The sequence below is a fragment of the Spermophilus citellus genome (genome assembly GCF_964194105.1).
Source record: "Spermophilus citellus genome assembly, chromosome: 14".
NCBI lineage: Eukaryota > Metazoa > Chordata > Mammalia > Rodentia > Sciuridae > Spermophilus > Spermophilus citellus.
In genome coordinates this window covers 88,403,180-88,421,054 of record NC_138194.1, presented here as the reverse complement: position 1 = coordinate 88,421,054, position 17,875 = coordinate 88,403,180, and the positions used below count along the sequence as shown (strand labels likewise).

The 17,875-nt window shown below is 35.1% G+C and overlaps 1 protein-coding gene across 3 annotated transcripts in view; it reads right to left on the bottom strand.

Moving 5' to 3' along the window:
* TBC1D31 (TBC1 domain family member 31) overlaps positions 1 to 17,875 on the bottom strand; it is a 77,310-nt gene that overhangs the window by 16,749 nt on the left and 42,686 nt on the right. For all 3 annotated transcript variants that reach the window (XM_081266202.1, XM_081266201.1, XM_081266200.1), the window contains 6 exons: positions 12,538 to 12,671; positions 11,921 to 12,100; positions 10,363 to 10,595; positions 9,936 to 10,088; positions 8,661 to 8,796; positions 4,300 to 4,392 (listed from right to left, as the gene is read on the bottom strand). In XM_081266202.1, coding sequence (XP_081122328.1) covers positions 4,300 to 4,392; positions 8,661 to 8,796; positions 9,936 to 10,088; positions 10,363 to 10,595; positions 11,921 to 12,100; positions 12,538 to 12,671 — 929 coding nt within the window. The remainder of the gene's footprint in view (positions 1 to 4,299; positions 4,393 to 8,660; positions 8,797 to 9,935; positions 10,089 to 10,362; positions 10,596 to 11,920; positions 12,101 to 12,537; positions 12,672 to 17,875) is intronic.

Sequence of the window (17,875 nt, the reverse complement as noted above, 5' to 3'; positions counted from 1 at the left end):
AGCTTAATTGCCTTTATAATTAGCTTAAAATAAAAATATTTACAAATTATATACAGAAAAGATACATGTGCATAGCCATTTATTGCCAACAATTGTAAACCATTTAAACATCTAACAAAAACAAAAAAGGTTTAAATAAGTTACAGTTCATAGCCACTACAAATGACAACAATGAAGATATAGCCATTTGGAAAAAAGAATTTTATTTAGTAAAAAAGAAAAGCAGGACTGGGGATGTGGCTCAAGCGGTAGCGCGCTCGCCTGGCATGCGTGCGGCCCGGGTTCGATCCTCAGCACCACATACCAACAGAGATGTTGTGTCTGCCGAGAACTAAAAAATAAATATTAAAAAAAAAATTCTCTCTCTCTCTCTCTCTCTCTCTCTCCTCTCTCACTCTCTCTTAAAAAAAAAAAAAAAGAAAAAAGAAAAGCAACTCCCAAAGAGGTAAAATCATATATATGTAAAGACTAAGAACTGGGAGAAAAGGTGGCACAGTCTGCAATCCTGGCAGTTTGGGAGACTAAGGCAGGAGGATTGCAAGTTCCAGGCTGGCCTGAGCAACTAAGCGAGGCCCTAAGCAACTTAGTGAGACCCTGTCTCTAAATAAAAAATAAAAGGGCCGGGGATGTGGCTCAGAGGTAAAGTACTCCTGGGTTTAATCCCTAACACCAAAAGAGAACTAGGAGAAAAGAATGAAAATCCACAGTGAAGAGGAATGAAGACGGGTTGGTGGTGTGACGCAGCATACTGGGTAAAGGAAGTTGTCAATTCATTTTTTTTTTAAATTATAGTTTTCTTAGGCCATGGAGGAAGTGGGAAACTATTATCCCCCCAGCAGACGGCATGTATCAGACATTGTGCAGGAAAGGTTTTACTCAGTATGTCTGAGTTATTCAAACTCTGCACATTTCAAAGAAAAGACTAGCCCTTGGCCAGCTCCTGGAAGATAAGCTCTTGGGCCTCGATCCCTCTGCCTGATGCCTTTGCATTACTGGGGATTTGGCCACGCCATTGGCTTATGTGAACAATGCAATTTGGTAGGAGCTGTGGGCCAGACTACATTAGCCTGACTTCTGGAGGGGCTAAAGAAAGACATCTAAGGTCAGCCTCCTGTGTGCTCCTTTCCTACGCTGACCCCCCGTGATACCCAAGACAACGAGGCTTGCACAAGACTCCTGGTGGCGGTTCTCTGTGCAACTGTCACACATCTATGCCAGGAGAATTCAGTGTTGTCTGCACAACCCCATGGGAGATGCCAGCTGCAAGATCTGCCTGCTCTGGAGTCCACCTACATGACCCTTAAGTTTACTGGATTTAATTTCCTTCTACTTCAATAAAATGAAACCATAGGTGTAAGAGCTCTTACTGAATTCTGTAATGAATCAATGAATCCAAGGGTGGTCTTGGGGACCCTGCGACACATACATTTATAATCCTCATAACGATCTTTTCAAGGATGCTATTATTCCACAGAGAAGGTGCTTACATGTGAAAGATAGAGAGGAGGACAAAACCCACTTCATTAAAACAAGGTCCTGGAAGATGAAGGGAAGGATCTGGATCACAGGTCAGAATTTACTTGTTGGTCTTTATGCTTAGTTTTCTTATTTTTCTTCTTTTTTAATTAGGGTCGGGGGTGTAGCTCAGTGGTAGAGGGCTTGCCTAGCACGTACAAGACTCTGGGCTCCATACCCAGCACTGCCAAAAAACCAAACCAAATGAAATCAAACCAAACCAAAACAAAACAAAAATACCAATCAAATTAGGTGTATATAGAATGTTGAGCTCGTATTTCCCATTGAGCTAATAATGATATTTTCTGGAACAAAATGTCTTTAGAAACCGGGTACAATGGAGCATACCTATGATCCCAACAATTTGGGAGGCTGAGGCAAGAGGACTGAAAATTTAAGGTGAGCCTCGGCAACTTGGTGAGGCCCTGAGCAATTTAGTGAAATGCTGTCTCAAAATAAAAAAATAGAAAGATGTGGGGATGTGGCTCAGTGGTAAAGCACATCTAGGTTCAATGTCCAGTCACCTCTACCTGCCCCCCAACCCAAAGTCTTTGGAAATAGATATTTTTGGGGGGTAGGTAATGGGGAATGAACTCAGGGGCACTTGACCACTGAGCAACACCCCCAGCCCTATTTTGTATTTTATTTAGAGACAGGGTCTCATTGAGTTGATCAGCGCCTTGCTGTTGCTAAGGCTGGCTTTGAACTTGCGATCCTCCTGCCTCAGCCTCCCAAAACGCTGGGACTACAGGTGTGCAACACCACACCCAGTTGGAAATAGATATTTAATTGATGTGTAATGTAAGAGAGAAATTTGGCAGGTAAAGTGTTGGTCACTAAAGCCACTTTTAAAAAGGTGAGAGCAATATATCTATCTAAATGAGCAGATAAATTTTAAGATTTTATGTTAGTTTTAATTTAATTCTTCTCTAACCCTGTAGGTTTCCTTAAATAAATATTTCCTTCAAAAGATAGCAAAAAGGGATTAATAAATATTTGCCTCCTAATCTGATACTCAGAAAGCAACTCAGCATTACTTATGTGGCATTCCTGCCCAAAGTGCCTCACTAGAATCTTTCCATGAAAACACAATGGGTAAATGCTGAGGGACACTCTGTAACATATCTATCCTATACGCTTCAATAAACATGAGTGTCGTGACATACAAAGGAAACTCAGGAGGAGTTTAAATAGGAGTAAAGAAGACACAAGACACCTGGAAATATGGATCTTAGATTTTTCTTTTGCTCTAAAGAAGTTTTTGAGATAACTGATCAAATCTGAAAAAGGGTATTTATAGATCAGATAATATTATGTTGACTTCCTGGTTTTGATAATATACTGCAACTATATAATAGGATTCCTTGTATACTGAAATGCTGAGGGGTAAAGGAGTGTCATGTTTACAACTTACCCTTAAATAGTTCAGAGAAGAAAATATGTATATGTGTACAGATGGAAAGATAAATTTAGCAAAACATTAATATTTGAGAATCCGAGAGAAAAAAAAAAAATTTTTTTGTATCAGTGATTGAACTGAGGGGCGCTTTACCACCGAGCCACATCCCCAGCCCTTTTTTACATTTTATTTAGAGGCAGGGCCTCGCTGAGTTGTTTAGGGCCTCACTAAGTTACTGAAACTGGCTTTGAACTCATGATCCTACTGCCTCAGCCTCCAGAACTGCTGGTTATAGGCATGTGCCACTGTGCCCAGCTGAGAGAAAAATATCTTGAAAATTTTAGGATTTTTCTTGCAAAATTTCTATTAATTCTGAAATTATGTCCCCTAATTGCCACACACCTCTTATTCCTAAAGGAAAGACAGCAAAAGTAAACTCTAGTTTAGTCCAAGTTAATTACATCTAATTTAAAACTACTGGAAATTCCTTGTTCAGTTCTAGAAGAAACTTAAAAAGTATTACAGATATAATGGATGCTGTTTTAAATATTAATGTAGATAACAATCTTGTGTATGTTACCTGTTATGAACCTGCAGTCAACTTTAAACTCAAAGTCTAATTTTAAGGGGCTGAAGGAAATAAAAACCTATGGTTTCAACATAAATCAGTAACAAAACATTTTCCCCCAATAAAAATTATGTTAACATAGCTTTCCCCAGTGGTATAAAAACTGAGTTGTAGGTTCTAAGCAAATATTTGCTGATTTAATTCCTGAAGATTTAAATTTAAAGTACTTTACAGTTACTGCCATGTTGCCTCACAAGATCCTTGGAAGGCTCAGGGTGAGTATTCCTTATTCCAAATGCTCAAGGCCAGAAGTATTTCTGATTTTGGAATTTTCTTGGGAGTTTGAAATACTGCATAATCTTTACTAGTTGAGCATCCTTAATCTGAAAGCCTGAAATTTAAAATGCTCCAAAATTTGAAATTTTTGAGCATCAAGTTGGCACTTCAAATGTTTTGGCTATCAGAGCACTTCAGATTTTGACTTTTCAGATTAAGAATGATCAACTTGTATTGGGATAATTTCACAGTTAGTTGCACAAATGTAGGAAAACTTAGTAAACTGGTAAAGATCCTGAGGCAATGTCTGGGGCTTACATCTGGTGCTTCAGACACCAGGCTAAGCTGCTACAGAAACATGAATTAAAGAATTACAACAAACTGTACATTCAGACATTCTGGCTACTTTACAATCCTGGATGACACTATATGCTGTTTCAAAAGTGATTAAAATGAACATTAAGAAACCATGAATAAATATAGCCTAAAAAGGGTTCGTACAAACTCTGCTTTTCTTACACTGGAAATAACTGACTTCTACCTTCTCATAAAGTCTTTTTTGTGATTCGAGTTCCAGCTGCCTCATTTCTAGGTCTTTGGTTGTGGTAGCAATTTCTTGATCTCTCATTTGTACCTACAGCCAAACAACAAACACAAGTATTACAAATAATTTACAAGTTCATTTCTAAGGGATTTAGTAATCTTATAAAGTGAAAACTCAATGACAGTATTTAAAATAACAGGAATTGGGACTGGGGTTGTGGCTCAGTGGTAGAGCACTTGCATCACACGTGTGAGGTACTGGGTTCGAGCCTCAGAACCACATAAAAACAAATAAAAGTAAAGATATATATATATATAAAATAACAGGAACTGGTTTCAGGAACCAGAATAACTGATAATATGTTAATATTCACTGTGGAATCTAGGACTAATCTCTGAGTTAAAGTTATGCTTAATTTTTTGAAAAAGATCACATAGTTACCATAGACTCATTTGGATAGACTGGAAAAAGAGGCAGCAGTTTTTACCATGCTACAGTAACCAACACTGAGTTAGAAAAACTTGAACAACTTAAATTTGGGGTTTACAGAAATACAGAATGTTTAATCTTATGAAATATAATGGTTATTTAATGTTCTTTTTGATTTATACTTTTTATAAATCAATTTGACAATAACTTCAGGTTGGACTTTACTGTGGATTATTCAACTCGTGTTTTGATCAGACAGACATAGCTCATTTAGAATTTGCCATTCTCTAGAATTGGATTTCTTGAAAGCTTTTCCCTCCTATATACTAGAGGGTTCAGATAAGATACTTTGAGAGAATCTTAGAAATTATCTTAACTATTTGGTTGCCTAAAGCCCCAATTATTTTTAGCAGTGAGAATAAAATACATTGTATGTATTTCAAACAAATCAACAAACTGTAACCAATCAGTTGTCAATCCCCATTCATTTATTTTTTATTATTTTTTTTAAATTTTTTTTAGTTGTAGTTGGACACAATACCTTTATTTTACTTATTTATTTTTATGTGGTGCTGAGGATTGAATCCAGGGTCTCACATGTGCTAGGTGAGTACTCCACCACTGAGCCACAACCCCAGCCCCCCATTCATTTATTCAACAAACATATGATGACTGAATTACCACCTTCAACTACTGAGGGTTAGATACTGTTGATTAAAAGACATGCTATAAAATAGCATGTAATAGGAGAAGCAATAAAAATGAGAATATAGTGGGACTTGCAAAAATACCATCCTAGGGGTCAAAGAAGCTGGTCCACCTTAAGGCTGTAAGTGGGAAAGCAGCTGGCTCAAAGGTGGGGGGCTTGAGTCTAGGAAGCAAGAGCAGTGCTGAAGCCAAGGGGTGAAGGAGCTGTCGGGCATAGTACAGTGTGCCTTTTAAGGATTTCAGCTACAGAAGTTCACTGCTTATGAATTTTCAGTGACATAAACAGCCCTGTGCCAGAACAAAAACAGATCACTTTGCTGTTAACAGATGTCTGAAGTCACATATACATGTCACTTTAGACTTAGGCAGTCTTTCCTGCTAGAGTTGAAGAGGAGCGTTTGCAGTTGGGAAGGGTGAGAGCATGTTAGAACAGGCAGCTGGCAGAGTAGGGGGCTAGAAGGGCGGCGGATGCCTGACCATGCTGTTGAAAGGACATTAAGATACTCTGATCACAAAACGCTTTGCCTCGCCTCAAGAACTGGAAATATAGGCTGGGGCCATGGATCAGTGGTAGAGCGCTCGCCTAGCATGCGTGAGGCACTGGGTTCGATCCTCAGCACCACATATTAACAAAATAAAGATATTGTGCCCACCTATAGCTAAAAAATAAATATTAAAAAAAACCCTGAAAATAAAGATTTAAGAGTTCTGAGCCTGCTTTACTTTTGGGGAAGAACATATACTCTTTGAGAATAATGAAATATTAATTTGATCCACTAGATAAGAGAATAAAAAAGTCAATTAAAAATTAATTAGCTTTAGCCAGACGCCATGGTGCCTGCCTGTAATCCCAGCAGCTTGGGAGGATCATAAGGAGAATCTCAAGTTTGAAGCCAGCCTCAGCAATTTAGTGTGGCCCTAAGTAATTTTTTTTAAATTAGCTTTAAACAAAAGTATTATGCTATAAAAAAGAGAAAATAGATTTCGAACACAGATGAATTAAAAATAGTCCCAAAGACTTAAAAATATTTAGTATTTTATAAAAAAACAAGTTTGAAATTCCCTAAAGTAAATTAAATTCAGTGTAATCCTAATAAAAATTTCAATAGGATGTGGGGAGATGGGGATTCAGAGTGTGATAAAATTCTCAGTCTGTTTGGAATGCTAAACATCTAGGAATACTGAAGAAACTCTTGAAAAGGAAGACTGATGAGTGGGAATCAGGCCTAGGTAGTAGAGCATCACAATTATTACACATTGAAACTGCATGGCACTGACTTAGGAACAGACAGAGCAAGAGAGAAGGTCAACTACATGAGGGAATTCAATATGTAATAACCATTGGCAGATGACTACTAACATTCGACAGTGCTGGGACAAGGGATGAGCCTTTTGCACAGAAAAAAGCTTAGTACCTAACTCATACCTTACACTCAATTTTCAGACAAACTAGGGGTTGACAATTTTTTTCTGTTCAGAGCCAGATAGTAAATCCTTTAGGCTTTGTGGGTCATTAGGTTTTTGTCACAATCACTGGCCTCTGCCATCGTAGTACAAATGCATCCACAGACAATACGGAAACAAATGGATGCACCAATGTTCCAATAAAATTTCATCTGTAGACCCTGAAGTCTGAAATTCACATATATTTTTAAAAATGTAATATCATGAAATGCCATTGTCTGAGTTTTACTTCTGCTTTTCTTTCGTTTTTCTAGTACTAGGGACTGAATCCAGGACCACACACATTGCCAGACAAGTGTTCTAAAACTGAGCTATATCCCCAGACCTACTGATTTTTACTTTATTTATTTATTTGTTTATTGGTACTATGGATTGAATCCTCAGGGGCCCTTTACCACTGAGCTACATCCCTAGCCTGTTTTACTTTTTAATTTGAGAGAGCAACTTACTAAGTTGCTTAGAGCCTCACTAAATTGCTGAGGCTGGCCTCAACAGACAAACAGGTTAGTTTTCCCCAACCTACACTGTATAAGCAGCCACTAGCTGTTGGTTGTTGAACTTTTAAAATGTGACTTGTCCAAATTGTGGTGTTCTGTTAAGTGTAAAATGAATAGTGGATTTCAAAGCCTTAGTACAAAAAAAAGTAAACAAATAGTCCACCAAAAATGTTTTTATACCAGTTGAATACTGAAGTATTGATGTACAAACATACTGAGTTGAATAATTAAAATAACTAAAATTAAGATAATTAAAATTAATTTCATTTTTTTCTTCTTACTAGAAATGCTTAAGGCTGAGCCAGGAGGATGGCGAGTTCAAAGCCAGTCTCAGCAAAGAAGGGAGATGCTAAGAAACTCAGTGAGACCCTGTCTCTAAATACAATACAAACTAGAGCTGGGGATGTGGCTCAGTGGTCGAGTGCCCCTGAGTTCAATACCCAGTACTTCCCAACTAAAAAACAGAAATACTTAAAATACTATAAAACTTACTTTGGGGCATGGAAATTTAAGCTAAAGATTAAAATATCTTAAGCTGCTTTCATGTGGAAAAATGTACAATGTAGCACAGTTTTGTAAAAGAAACATTACAAATAACCTAAATGCCCAATAGCAAAGGATTAAAGAAACTATGGTACATTCATCAATGAAATAGTAGCAATAGTAGGCTGGGGTTGTGGCTCAGTGGTTGAGCGCTTGCCTCACATGCAAGAGGCACTGGGTTCGGTCCTCAGCACCACATAAATAAATAAATTAATAAAATAAAGATATTAAAAAGAAAAAGAGATGTTAAGTACTTAAAAAAAGAAATAGTAGCAATCACACACACAAAAAAGAGAAATACAGCAATAGGAAAAGATATTCAACATATATCATTTTTAAAGGCATGGTATAAAAACAAGTTGTAGGGAAAATAATCCCATTTTTTAAAAAATATAAGTGTAATTACTTTTCATGTATAGAAACAGACCCAAAAAGCTGTGCAATCAATTTATTTTTTAACAGTTTATCTCTGAAGATGAAAAGATGAAGCATGGAAAAGGTCCATTTTTAACTCTATATATTTTATACTGGAAATTCTACATTGATGATACATAAATATTTACATTAAAAAGGAATCTTTCCCCAATCACAATTAACTTCATGATTAACTGATATGGATACATTTTTATTTTGGAGAAATAGTCATCAAGAATACTAGTCAATTTGACTAGTTACTACAACTAAAAAATAAATATATAAAAAAACAGAATACTAAACCTTTCTCTCAATTTCATCATCCAGTCTTTGTAGTTCCATTTCACGTTGATCTTGCTGAAGCTTCAGAAAACGCCTTCTAGCAGCATCTTGTAAGTATAATTCCTTTATCTTCAGCTCTCTTTTCACAGCAGCTAATCTTAGGTACAAAATACATCAAAGGGAACATTTCCCAATACAGACTTAATTTTTTCACAATAACAACCTGCAACTTATTTTGATGCCACTTGCCCATTTAACTGGTGCCATGGTAACACAACGGTGTTTATAACACATAAATGAACAATGCCCAACTATACAAGTCCACATGTCTGCATGTAGATGATAAATGGCCCACACACAATGGGCTATCCTTCTCACACTCACATTTCGAACAGGTCTACCAGTTAGATTGTTTCAACATGAGCTAATAAACTTTATATGAAGGAAAAATGCCAAAAAATACTCCAATGTTACCAAATGTGATGTATGCTTATTCTTTTAGAATTTTAATAGAATGCTAAAAGCTCAGTTCTGTAATTCCTTTCAACCTAGAATTTTGTTTCATAAAGTTTCACCCCAAAATAAAAATCAATAAACACAGAAACAAGTTTCCAAACAGGCTTAGTCTAATTGTTTATCCAATAATCGTAATTAAACATTTTTACCTTATTAACATACTCCTGAAAAAGCATTTAATAATTCTTCCCTTGTTCTCCAAAGCATTAGATGAATAATGAGAATTATTTTATGTTTCAATTGTCAGGTCACATACTTATGTTCAAAACACAATTTAAAAAATTATACTCCAGGGGCTGGGGTTGTGGCTCACTGGCAAAGTGCTTGCCTTGCACATGTGAGGTACTGGGTTCGATCCTCAGCATCACATAAAAATAAATAAACAAAATACAGATATTGTGTCCCTCTATAAAAAAAAAAATTGAAAAAAAAATTATACAATTATACTCCACCTAATGTGATTTACCCAGTATTCTATTACAAAACATTTCTGCTTACTGTAATGTTTCTAGGTAATCTTCTTCAAGGTACATTAGATCTCATATGAATTCTGAGTAATCAGTGCAAAGTTATATCATATTCAGCATAGCTTTAAAATTATATTTTATTATATACCTTTTTTGAAAGGTGGTATAAATTTTTTTATTAACTTACACATTTGCTTAATGCAAACTAAACTGATAATTCTGCATATAGCATTGTTCCTATATAAGAAATGGAAGAAAAGAAAAGTTATTCAACTGACTCATGTGCATAGTTTTTTTTCAGATGCAAACATACCTCTGTCTTTGCTGCATCATCTTTTCCTCCTCTTGCAAGAGCATTTCTCTTCTTGTTTCTTCAGCTTTACGGAGCAGCTCTTGTTTCTGGTACCATGCTTCATCTTTGATTCTTTGCTGGTCCACTTCAGCATGCATATCTTCAACTGCCTGCCTTAAGGAGACAATATTTATTATTATGAAAACACAAACAAGAAAGCTTAGTGATTTAGTCCAAAGACAATCAAAACACAAAATGTATACTTGATTAATATGCAGTAACTGATTTTACTTCCAGATTAAGAATTAAATGTTTAAAGATACCTCCAGCCTTCAAACTTTGATTTTGCAAAAATACTTAAAATTTAATAGATTTTTCATTAAAAATTTTCTGGCTTATATTTATAACAGATTTCATTTCTATCAAAGAACAAGTATTTCAAGATTACCTCTCTCTCAAGTAATCCAATTCATCTTTCCTTATTCGTTCTCGTTCCTGTGTCTGATAGTCCACAATAAACTTTGGATATTGATTAAATATTGGATATTGTCCTTTTGTCAGTGCAACAAAAACATCCAGCACATTGTCTGGGTGAATGTGAGCAGGCGTGGTCTCCATGAGATGATAAACTTCTCTAATCACAACATTTATATCCAGGTTATTCCGATGGTGAAAAAAATACTGTAAGAAAACTTGATGTTTAAATCAAGATTTACCTAACAAAACAATTTTGAGGCAGAGTTAATACAAGATTTCAGAAATATAAATGTGAATTTAAACTTTTTTTTTTTTTGGAAAATTCACTGAAGGCTTTCTTAATCCAAGTTTTAAAATAAAGATTCAATTTTGTATTTTCAAAATATAATAAGATGCCACAACTATATTATGAAATTTTGAAATCAAACAGTTTACATTTTAACTGAATATGAAGACTTTCATTATAGTAGAAAAAGAATGCTTTAACAAATGAGACCACTTCCACTGTTTGGATTTTTAGAAATTCAAAATCCAAAATAAATATATTAGAAAATAAATTAGTTGGGTGGCTTAAAGATATCTGGAATAGTTCTATATTATCTTGTTCTGGCAGATCCAATTTCTAAAATACATATATATGTACTATGTAACCAAAAAGTAAAAGTAAAGTTTAATTTGGTAGAAATCACAAAATCGGTTACAAATACACACAAAAACCTGAACGAATTCATACAATCCACCAAAAGAGACTCTCCTTTTTAAAACCACCTCCATTCTGTACAATGCCCACATTCAGATTTTCATTTTTTTTTAAGTCAATGTCTTACTGACAACAACTAAATGGTGTTTACAGCATTTTTATCATGTGGTAGATTCCATATATTCACTATATTTTCTAAATTGTCCTACATGTAAATACATTTTTGATATCGTCTATCTTATAAAGTTTACTATTAAAGTATATTAAACTATTTAAAAAAAAAAACAACCCACTTCCAATGCCTTCTTTCAGGCACTTTCCTACCAAGCCCCTGGACCCTCAGTCACCATTTTGCATGTATAATAAGCATCCCAACCACCACTAGTCAGATAGGTCACTGATAATATCATTACAGAATAATTGACTACTGAAGTGGTCAACATCTTTTACAAAGGCTAAAAAAAAAAAAAAAAAAGAAAGAAAAAGAAAAAAAAAAATCACAAAACCAGGGGCTGTAGCTTAGTATCAGAACACTTGCCTGCTCATAAACTCAATCCCCAGTGCTGATTTTTTTTTAATTAAAGAAAAATAAATATAAGCACAAAACCCCAACGTTATCATAATTTTCTTCTGACACCATGACTGTAAGACTCAGAGCCTGCTGTCATTGTTTAATCACATACAAACTACAGGGATGCAGTCCAACTTGTTATCCATTATATTCCTGCCACCTAGCACCACAGCCTAACATACAGTAGTAGGTGCTCAATTATATTTTTCAACTGAAATAGTTAAAATTTGAAAACCTGTCTTAAGAACAGATATTTACCTCAAAATCATCCTTAAGAGTACAATTGAGCAAAGGAGCTCTAGAACATATGTTGTAGGCTACCACAGTCATCAGCAGAAAGGAGGGATGGTTGGAAAAGACGTTGTCAAATAATTTGAGCCATTCCTCTCTTGTCAGTACTTCTGAGAACACAGTTTCAAGAAGAGGCCAAGCATACAGCTAAAATAAATGTGGAAAAAAATTCATTAGTTTTCTAATGAAAAATCAAAATGAAGTCATTGATAATATTCTCTGATATTCAAGCTATGAAAATAATTATATTAAATACATAATTATGAAAAAAACTACCTCTTCGTAGACTTTAAGGAAGGCAGTTTAAATATAAAGAATGGTTTACTGTTTTATTTTTTGAAGTACTGGGGATGAGCCCAGAGGTGCTCTATCATTGAGCTACATCCCCACCACTTTTTATTTTTTACTTTGAAATAGGGTCTTAGACCACCCCCAACTAGCTAGGATTACAGGTGTAGGCCACTGCACCTGGCTTACTATGCTTTTTATTATATGCCTTCACAAAAATACAGTTCCATTTATACCAGAATCAACATTAACTCCTCAAATAAGTTATGTTATTCTAAAACTCTTATACCTCTTACCTGAGATGTTATATCATGAGCTATGAAGTGCTGCAGCAGTTCCTTGTCATGAAATGCTAAAATGTTTTCTATTATACTAAGAATATTGATAGGAGGATTAGGAAAGTATTCAAACCAGTGTTGACACCAATTGACTACAAAGGAAAAAGAAAAACAGAAAATGCATCTTTAAATACTTTTCTATATTATCAAAGGTCTTTATAACTCTTAAATGTATCCACTCTTTCTGTCCTCAGTGTATCCATGAATAAAAACATAACCTTTTACATGTGTTCTTAGAATAAGTGATTTTTAAAATTCTATGTTAAGGGCTGGGGATGTGGCTCAAGCGGTAGCGCGCTCGCCTGGCATGCGTGCGGCCCGGGTTCGAGCCTCAGCACCACATACAAAGATGTTGTGTCCGCCGAGAACTAAAAATAAATATTAAAAAAATTCTCTCTCACTCTCTCTCTTCTCACTCTCTCTTTAAAAAAAAAAAAATTCTATGTTAAAATAGAATCTTAGGTGCAAACTTTTTCAGAGTAGTAAATGAAAATGTGTCAATTAGAACACACACACACACATACCTTTCCAAGGTAATTCTTTCTTTAAAAAAAAAAAAAAAATATATATATATATATATATAATATTTTAGTTCTCAATGGACCTTTTTATTTTATCTACTTTATTTATTTATATGTGGTACTGAGGATCAAACCCAGGGCCTCACACATGCCAGGCAAGCATTCTATCACTGATCTACAACTCCAGCCCCTTTCCAAGGTATTTCTGATCTTAGTTACAGGATATAGGATATTCTGGTTTCTGGGACCTCCTGTTTTATCCTTCTCTTGAGTAAAGGATCCCTTTATAAAAGTTTCCTATGCAGGTGTTCCTTAAATGTGCTCAATGTTAATATGCCTACCTCCTTAAATCTATTAAAATTCATGCATTATCAAAGTTAGAAAAGCTTTGCCAGGTGCGATGGTGCGATAATGCGATAGTGCGGGCCTGTAATTTCAGCTCCTTGGAAGGAGGATTGCAAGCTTGAGGCCAGCCTCAGCCAATTAGTATCTCAAAACAAAAGATTGAAAAGGCTGGGAAAAACAAAAGGTTAAAAGGGCTGGGAATGTGCTCCGTGATAGAGTGCCTCTGGGTTAAATTTTCAGTACCAAAAAAAAAAAGTTAGAAAAGTTTAGAAAAAATGCTCACAATTACATTCTTTTTTTTTTCTTCAAGATAATGATTTTATTTCCTTTAGATTATATATCCTAGAGTGAAATTAATGATCATATGGTAGTTCCATTTTAATTTTTGGGGAACCTCCAAGTTGGTTTTCATAAAGGCTGTACCAATTTACACAATTTACATTCCCACCAACAATGTACAAATGTTCCTGTTTCCTTGACAACACTTGTTATATTTCAGAATTTTGATAATATCATCCTAAGGAAGTAAATAAATGAATATAAATAAAATTTTTAAATGGGTCAATTTTGTTCTTTCATATGTGGATATCCAGTTTTACCAACACCATATATTGAAGAGGCTACCCACTGCCTATCATGTATTCTTGGTACCTTTGATGAAGATTAGTTGACTGTATATATGTGGGTTATTTCTGGGATTTTTATTCTGTTTCATTGCTCTGTGTGTCTTTTTTTAAAAAATGTTTATTTATTTATTAGTTATTGGCGGACACAACATCTTTGTTTGTATGTGTATGTGGTGCTGGAGGATCGAACCCGGGCCGCACACATGCCAGGCGAGCGCGCTACCGCTTGAGCCACATCCCCAGCCCTCTGTGTGTCTTTTTTTATGCCAATACCATGCTGTTTTTGTTACCAAGAGATTTGTGGTATAATTTGCAATCAGGAAGTGTTTTGCCTCCTGGTTTGTACTTCTTTCTTTGATTGTTTTAGATACTCAGGATCTTCGGTGGTTCCATATGAATTTTAAGATAGACTTTTCTATTTCTGTGTAAAATGCCACTAGAATTTCAAAGAGATTGTATTGAACCTATAGATTGCTTTGGGTAATATGGGTATTTCTAATTTTTTTTAGTTGTATATAATGCCTTTATTTTGTTTATTTTTTTATGTGGTGCTGAGAATCAAACCCAGTGTCTCACACATACAAGGTGAGCACTATACCACTGAGCCACAACCCCAGCACCTAATGTGGGTATTTTAACAAAATTAAACCTTCCAATTCATGATATTTTCAACTATTTGTGTCCTCTTCCAAAAGGGTACTCTTGTACATTGCTGGTGGGACTGCAAATTGGTTTGGCCACTTTGGAAAGCAGTATGGAGATTCCTGGGAAAGCTGGGAATGGAACCACCATTTGACCCAGCTATTGACCTTCTTGGACTATTCCCTGAAGACCTTAAAAGAGCGTACTACAGGGATACTGCCACATCAATGTTCATAGCAGCACAATTCATAATAGCTAGACTGTGGAACCAACCCAGATGCCCTTCAATGGATGAATGGATTAAGAAAATGTGGCATCTATACACCATAGAGTATTACGCAGCACTAAAAAATGACAAAATCATGGAATTCGCAGGGAAATGGATGGCACTAGAGCAGATTATGCTTAGTGAAGCTAGCCAATCCCTAAAAAACAAATACCAAATGTCTTCTTTGATATAATGAGAGCAACTATGAACAGAGCAGGGAAGAAGAGCAGGAAGAAAAGATTAACATTAAACAGAGACATGAGATGGGAGGGAAAGGAAAGGGAGAGAAAAGGGAAATTGCATGGAAATGGAGGGAGATCCTCATTGTTATACAAAACTACATATAAGAGGCTGTGAGGGGAATGGGAAAATAAACAAGGAGAGAAATGAAGTACAGTAGATGGGGTAGATAGAGAAGATGGGAGGGGAGGGGAGGGGGGATAGTAGAGGATAGGAAAGGTAGCAGAATACAACAGTTGCTAGTATGGCATTATGTAAAAATGTGGATGTGTAACTGATATGATTTTGCAATCTGTGTTTGGGGTAAAAATGGGAGTTCATAACTCACTTGAAGCTTATGTATGAAATATGATATGTCAAGAGCTTTGTAATGTTTTGAACAACCAATTAAAAAAAGAAAAAAAAAGAAATTAGTTATAGAAGGAATAGAAATTAAATAATATGAAAAGCAGATGACTAACATCAAACTCAATGGTGAAAGATTGGTAGCTTTTCTCCTAATAATAGGAACAAGGTAAGGATGTTCACTCTTGCCACTTCTATTCAATATAGAAGTAGAAGTCTTAACCTGAGAAATTAGGCAAGAACAAGAAACAAGGTGTATTTCCCAAATTGGAAAGTAAGAAGTGAAATTGTTCCTATCTGTAGATTATATGATTTTATCTATGGGAAACACAAAGACTTCACAAAAAAGTGCTAGAATTAATTTATAAATTCAGTAAAATTGCGAGGACAAACTCAACATATAAGAATCAGTTGTGTTTCTATACACTAACAAAAACAACTATCCAGGGCTGGGGATGTGGCTCAAGTGGTAACATGCTCGCCTGGCATAAGTGAAGCACTTGGTTCGATCCTCAGAACCACATAAAAAATAAAAAAAATAAAGATGTTGTGTCCACCTAAAACTAAAAAAAATATATATATATTTAAAAAACACAACTATCCAAAAAAGAAAGAACCCAATATCATTTATAATACCATCAAAATAACACAATTACATTCTTACATATTCATACACACATACTTAAAACAGATGTCTATATATTGTAGCCTTTATCCATTAAATGACAATTAAAAAGTCCCCATTCCCAGGGAAAGACTGATTATTTATAACCATAATAACAAGTATCATAGGAACTAGTTTAAATTTCATTAATCAATGACATTTTGTTTCACTAAACCTGAATTTCATAATCAACCAGCAGTACTCTCTGAAAGTCAGCTAGTCCAAATTAGACTCCATTTCACTGAAAAGGTTTCTAAGGCTGACTTAAACTCACTGCCCTGTGTAATCAGTGTAGCCAGCAAAAAAAGGTCTTCTCAAAAGATATTTGTTGGGCTGGGGATGTGGCTCAAGAGGTAGTGCGCTCGCCTGGCATTCGTGCGGCCCGGGTTCGATCCTCAGCACCACATACAAACAAAGATGTTGTGTCCGCCGAAAACTAAAAAATAAATATTGAAAATTCTCTCTCTCTAAAAAAAAAAAAAAGAAACATCTGCTTAAAAAAAAAAAAAGAAAGGTAATTGGTTGGTTTTGCTTAATGCTTCAATTGTCCTTTAGATATTAATTCATATATATATATATATGAATATATATATAATACATGAATATATATATATATAATACACACACTTAAAAAAATTTTTTTTAGTGGTAGTTGGACACAATACCTTTATTTATTTATTTATTTTTATGTGGTGCTGAGGATCGAACCCAGGACCTTGCATGTGCAAGGCAAGCACTCTACCGCTAAGCCACAACCCCAGCCCCATATTAAATTCTTTTTTTAAAATTAATTAATTGATTTTTATTAGGTATATATGACAGCAGAATGCATTTTGATTCATCGTACACAAATGCAGCACAACTTTTCATTTCTCTGCACATGACGTAGTGTTGCACCATATGTGTAGCCATACACATACCTAGGGTAATGATGTCCATCTCATTCCACCATCTTTCCTGCCCCACACTCCCTCCCCTTCCCTCTGGACTGTAAGTTCCAAAGCCACACAGACACATAGCAGAGTAAAGAGAAAGGATGGTATGAAGAGTCTATGTATTCCAAATAATACAGAGAAGTGACTGTTTGCTTTCAAATTTTCTTCTAGGCACCATCTGGACTGTAAGTTCCAAAGCCATACAGACACATATAAAGTCAGGTTTCTTCAACTCTATTAATTAAATTATATAATTTATATAATTAAATATATTTTATATATATATATATATATATATATATATATATATATATATAAAAATTCTGCTTTTTAATTTTAAATACAGGCTGAGTCTCCCCTATCTGAAATGTCTGGGACCAAAAGTGTTTCAGATTTCAGAGTTTTTTTGGGTTTTGGAATATTTGCAAAACTTTACCAGGTGAGCATCCTTAATCCCAAAGTTCTGCTCCAAAATCTGAAAATCTGAAAGTGTCATGTTGACACTCAAAATTTTAGTTTCTGAATTTAGAATTTTCAGATTAGGAATGTTTAACCTGTATTGAGTTGTGGTTTCATCCTTTGATAGTAAGCTCTCCTATTTAAAATTAGCAAAAGAAGTCTTTATTAACAGAATATTGTATTACATGTGGTTTGTAGGGACTTTCTAATTTTGGGTTTTATTATATTATTGAGCATTTAAATGTGAGCTA